At 55.6% G+C, this 5,361-nt stretch overlaps 1 protein-coding gene across 1 annotated transcript; it reads left to right on the forward strand.

Moving 5' to 3' along the window:
* CLDN5 (claudin 5) lies at nucleotides 1-3,505 on the forward strand. The gene has a single exon (XM_072599802.1). The coding sequence runs from the start codon at nucleotides 229-231 to the stop codon at nucleotides 883-885; it is 657 nt and encodes a 218-aa protein (XP_072455903.1). The 5' UTR covers nucleotides 1-228; the 3' UTR covers nucleotides 886-3,505.
* The last annotated feature ends 1,856 nt before the right edge of the window (nucleotides 3,506-5,361 follow it).

Raw genomic sequence — 5,361 nt, forward strand, 5'->3', positions numbered from 1 at the left:
AGCCCCGGGAGATCGGAGCCGCTAGTCTGGAGCAGAGTCTCGGAGAGCCGGGCGTCGGAGCGCGCGGGTGGACACGGGAGGGCAGCCGAGCGGACCACAGCCTAGCCCCAGAGTAGCAGCCTCAGGGCAGCCCGGTCCAGCAGCGCGCGCTCCCCCGAAGCCCAGGCCGGGGGCCGCGGCCTCTCTCCTCTCCTCCTCCCGCTAGCTGCTCATCCCTGCGCTGGGGCCATGTCGTCGGTGGCGCTGGAGATCCTGGGGCTGGGGCTGTGCATCGTGGGCTGGGTGGGCATGATCGTGGCGTGCGGGCTGCCCATGTGGCAAGTGTCCGCCTTCCTGGAGAGCAACATCGTGACGGCGCAGACCATCTGGCAGGGCCTGTGGATGAACTGCGTGGTGCAGAGCACGGGCCAGATGCAGTGTAAGGTGTACGACTCGGTGCTGGCGCTCAAGCCCGAGGTGCAGGCGGGCCGCGCGCTCACCGTCATCGTGTCTCTGCTGGGGCTCGTGGCGCTCATGGTGACCGTGGCTGGCGCGCAGTGCACCACGTGCGTGGCGCCCGGCAAGGCCAAGGCTCGGGTGGCGGCCGCCGGCGGCGCCCTCTACGTGCTCTGCGGCCTCCTGTCGCTGGTGCCCCTCTGCTGGTTCGCCAACATCGTGATCAGCGAGTTCTACGACCCCACGGTGCCCACGTCGCAGAAGCGGGAGATGGGCTCGGCTCTCTACATCGGCTGGGCAGCCACCGCGCTGCTGCTGCTCGGAGGCGGCCTGGTCTGCTGCGGCGCCTGCTCGGCCGCAGCCCGCGAGGATCTCCCCTTCCCGGTCAAGTACTCGGCTCCGCGACGGTCCACGGTGACCGTCGACTACGACAAGAAGAACTACGTCTGAGCTGCACGGAGGCCGGGGGAGCGCGAGGGACCGGCCCGGAGACCAGGGCGCGGGCGCACAGACCCGGACTGCAACCTAGCGCTGGGCTCTGGGGCTGGGGGCTCGAGGGGACCCCCACCCCCACCCCCTCAGACTGCTCCTGGCGCCCGGGAAACTGGGAACCACAGAGCCATCTGAGAACCTGTGGGAGGGGAGGGTTTAGGCTACGGACACCTCCCCCACCCCTCACCCCACCCCCGCGAATGCGCAGAGCCTAGAATCCGGGTCCAAGGGCCAGCGGTGGGGCCCCTCAGACTGCTCGGGGTGGTCCAGGCACCCCCGAGAAACACGGAGAAAGAGTCTGAGGAGCTGACTGAGCATGAGGGGGGAGGGAGCCATCCTGGTGGGCAGCCAAGGTCACGCCCCCCGCCCTCTGCCCCACTTTGCAGCTCTTTCGTCTGGACCCGCCGAACGAAACTGCGCCTTACTAACTCTACACTAACCCCTGCCAGGCGAAAGCAGCCGGGTCCCAGCTTTCCAGACTGTTTATGCGAACCAGGACACGGATTTCTCCTTGTTCCCCTCCTATTTTACACGATCCAACTGCGCTTTGGGATCTATGAAGGGAATTGAGGGCATTTCTTTCAAAACCCTCTAAACCCGACTTCTCGGGGCCATAGAGGCCAAGGACTGAAGCCCAGGTGGCAATGGGTATGCTCCCCGCCCCCCAAGGAGGGAGAGCGCCCTTTGGGGGGCTGTGTGCCCTCCGCCTAGAAGACCCTCTTCTGGGATAGCTGACCCTTAAGCTTGACTCCCCAGCCGGCAGCTATTCGTAGCCAAGGTCTGCCTTGGCACCTACCCCCAGTCTTTTCCGGGTCTAGAGATTAGAGACCCCAATTTGCAGCTCTTCTTCCTTCCCTGCGTCCCCGGAACCCCCTAGCCTGACTCTTCCACTCTGGGGGGATTGGGGAACAGCTACTCCTGCCAAGTAGTTTGTATTTTTCGAGGTGCTGAAGAAGTCTCTTAATTCCAAAGAATCAACATTAACTTTGAGAGACTAATTGCCTCCCGCCAGCCGCGGGCCCGGGACCCTGGCTCCTCAGGCGCCTAGTTCTGGGTGAAGGAGACCAGCTCTTGCTCTCCAGCAGGGCTAAGACCAGCGCCCCCTCCCTCTCTTGCAGGGGAGGACAGCTGCCCCTCCCTCCAAAGAGAAGGTGGCTTTAGGCAACCTTGTTGATTTGTCTCGAGTGGGAGGAGGCCGCTGGTGAGACACTGTGCCTGAGGTGGGGGTGGGGTGCCTTGTCTTGGTTCCCCGGGGATGGAGCTAAGCAGAGCTGGGAAAGACTGCTTCTTAGTCCACCTAGCACTGAATGTTAACTGTGTCATCTGTGTTCAGTAAAAGGTTTCAGTGTGTCCCTGTCCTCTGTTTCCTTCCTAATGCGTCAGGCAGGCCTAGGTGTAGAATCGGGGTGTGGGGGGGACGGGGTAGGGAGGGGGTTCCTCCCTCCCTCTCTCACACACCTCCCACCTGGCTTCCTCTTAATGCTGGATCTAATCCACCTCCCCATCGAACCTGTTTCCTCCTATGTAAAATCCAGTTTGCCCTAGACAATTTCTAAGGCTTCTCCCAACCTTGACATTCTCTGTTCTAAAGCCCCTCCCAGTTCTAGCTTTCTCTGGTCCAAGGCCTCCTCCAGCTCAGTCTACATACTAGGTTCTAAGTTCCCTTCAGCTCAGACGGTCTTTGTTCTAAAGTTGTTTCCTATTCTTTCTCTGTTTAAAGGTCCTTCCACCTTTGACAGTCTGAGATTCTGTGGCAGAGGATCCACAGGATTCCTGGAAAGACGGGGACCTGCCCCTTCCCTGCCCAGGTTAAGCAGCCCATGGGAGAGCAGGGTGGGGATGGAAGGAGGAGCCGGTCTGGGAGGGGCCCAGGCTTTGAGTGAGGAGGGGAAGGCTGAGCCACAGAAAAGCCCTGAGACCAGCAGGCGGTGGCAAGCCTGGTTTTTTGGAGACTTCTAGCTCCTTTCTCCACTGTCCCCATCCCTTCCTCTTCTCCTCACTCTCAGAGCACTGCTTTCTCCTCTCTGGGTCTTTGTCCCCAGTAAAATGAGGGTGTTAAATGCAATAGCCAACGACGATGACGATTGCTTGGGGATGGAGGGAAGGTCAGCCTCAGAGCAGAGAGTGGGGCAGCTTTTTGGACACAAGTGGCCAATGGAGGTCAGATATGGGCCCATCCACATTTCTGTTACAAAAAGCCAACAGGGATGGGGGTGGGATGAGAGGTTAAACTAAATGGTCAACAAGTCCAAAACTGGCAGAACTGGAGGGACCTCAAATGCCATCCAGCCCCAGACTACTTGAAAAACTTTTGTTTGGGGAGACAGGATTTTTTTTTCATCCTTCACTATAAAATATCAGATTGGAGGGCACTACAGAAAGCAGCTTTGGGAGTTTTTAGTTGAATTAAGAAAACATTGTCCTGATTGCACGTGTATAACCTCTATCAGACTGCTTGCTGTTTTGGGGATGGGGGAGAAAAATTTGGAACTCAAAGTCTTATAAAAAATGAATGTTGAAACTATCTTTACATGTAATTGGAAAAAATAAAATTCTATTAAAGTGTTGTCTTCATGAACGCAAATTTGTACTATTTATTTGGAGTAATTAATGTCACCTGTAAAAAAAAAAAAGGTTCCTTTCCTTCCTCAAAAAAAAAATCCCTCATTTTAAATTTTATGGTTTAATGAAGCCTGTGGTCTTGCCTAATAAGCAGCTGGGCTCTGGGGCATCCTAGGGTTCAGACTGTTGGCCCAGGCTCCAGGTGGTGGAGGTCATTCTCTGAACTTTTTCGTGACTTTGATACTGAACAGCTGTCACATGTCCCCAAGTCCTCGTCCCCTTCAGCCTTTAGAGAGACCCCGAGCCTGCTCTTGTGACCTAGCCTAGGTAGCCGGGAGAAAGGGGAGTGGTGTGGAGAGCCACGGTGTCCAAGCTGGTCCACGCTTAGAATTCACTTAGATCCACCTAATTTACAGATGCATCCCTGAGAAAATAAGTCCCGCACAAGCACCCCACAGCTGGTTATCGGCACAGCCAGTAACCTAGGCCAACAAGTCAATGTGCATTCACTAAGTGCTTAATGTGTGCCAGATTCTCCGCACACATTACCACAAAATACTAATCCAAGCAGAATGTTAGGCCCTGCTCTCAGACAGCTTATATTCTAGTGGGAGAAGATAGTACATAAAGGAATATGGGGGGACTAGGGCAGCTCACTGTGGGCAAAGTCCAGAGTTGGGAGTGGAGCCCAGAGAGGAACGAGAATATGGCAGCTTGGGCACGATCTTTCTCAGGGAAGATCTAGGAGGAGCCAGTGGATCAGAAGGGACCCAAAGGCTTCTGAATTCTAGTTTCACTTATGGACAGAGTTCCAGAATTCCTCAGAGAACAGTGCAAAGCTGTATGGGTACATCCACACCTCTGCTTATGCCTGCTTTGTTCTAGGTGCCTGGGGCACATCCCAAGGCTCCACCTTGTACACAAAGTCATTTCTGAGCTAGAGGGCAGGGGCTGCTGGGGCATGAGGATAGATCCATTCCATTTATGCCACAGGTTCCTCCCAACTCCTCCTGCCAGCCCCAGGGAACCCCTTTGTAGATGAGCCCTGGACTAGGAGTCAGAGGCTATAGGTGATCAACAACTCATTGCCACTCAACCTGGGCCACAGTTTCTTCATCTGTAAAACAAGGTAGAGCTATTTGGTTTCCAAGTCCTAGCACCAAAACATACAAGTGCTAGATTCCTCCCACCCCCGCCAACTTCAGTCCCTGTGAAGATATTCCTAGCTTACCTCCCAACAACTCTGAGGTTGTAACTGCATATTTTATCAAAAGCATTTTATAGTTGAGGAAACTGAAGGGACATGACCTGCCCAAGATCACACAGTCAAGCAGGACTAGAGTTGGGATTCTCAGCCAGATACCCTGCCTTGACTTTCAGTGTGTTTTATATTTCAGAGATCCCCAAAACAAGAAGATTCTAGAGGTATCTGTGGGTACCTCTCCCTCCCTGTGCACCCCCTATGCCATCTGGTGCCTCCTTCCCAGTGCCCTGGTACTGTAGGGGAGAGAGAGAAAGCCCAGGTTGGAGACTGGAGGAGGGAGCCACAGGAATGTGCTTAGAAACACAGGAGCTTCATAGACAGCTCAGCACATTCCCCAGAGGCAGTGGGGAGGGGAATGGAGGAAGAGACTGTAAGCCTCCCCCACCAAGGATGCTGTCCAGCACAATCCATATCAGACTGCTGCCTTGGAGGTAGGGGGATAAGAAGCCGGCTATCTCCTTTCCCAGTCCCCTCCCCAATACAACACACCTCCACTCCCTGGGGACCTTCCCTGGACCCCTCCCTATCCCATGGGGCGAGAACACCGTGTACCAGCCCAGTGCCCACAACAATAGGAACCAGATGGAGGGGAAATGCCGCCTTATCCA

The sequence above is a fragment of the Notamacropus eugenii genome, chromosome 4 (genome assembly GCF_028372415.1).
Source record: "Notamacropus eugenii isolate mMacEug1 chromosome 4, mMacEug1.pri_v2, whole genome shotgun sequence".
Taxonomy (NCBI): Eukaryota; Metazoa; Chordata; class Mammalia; order Diprotodontia; family Macropodidae; genus Notamacropus; species Notamacropus eugenii.

Coding starts and splice junctions, on each gene's coding strand:
- CLDN5 (XM_072599802.1), top strand. CDS start 229: ATGTCGTCGGTGGCGCTGGAGATCCTGGGGCTGGGGCTGTGCATCGTG.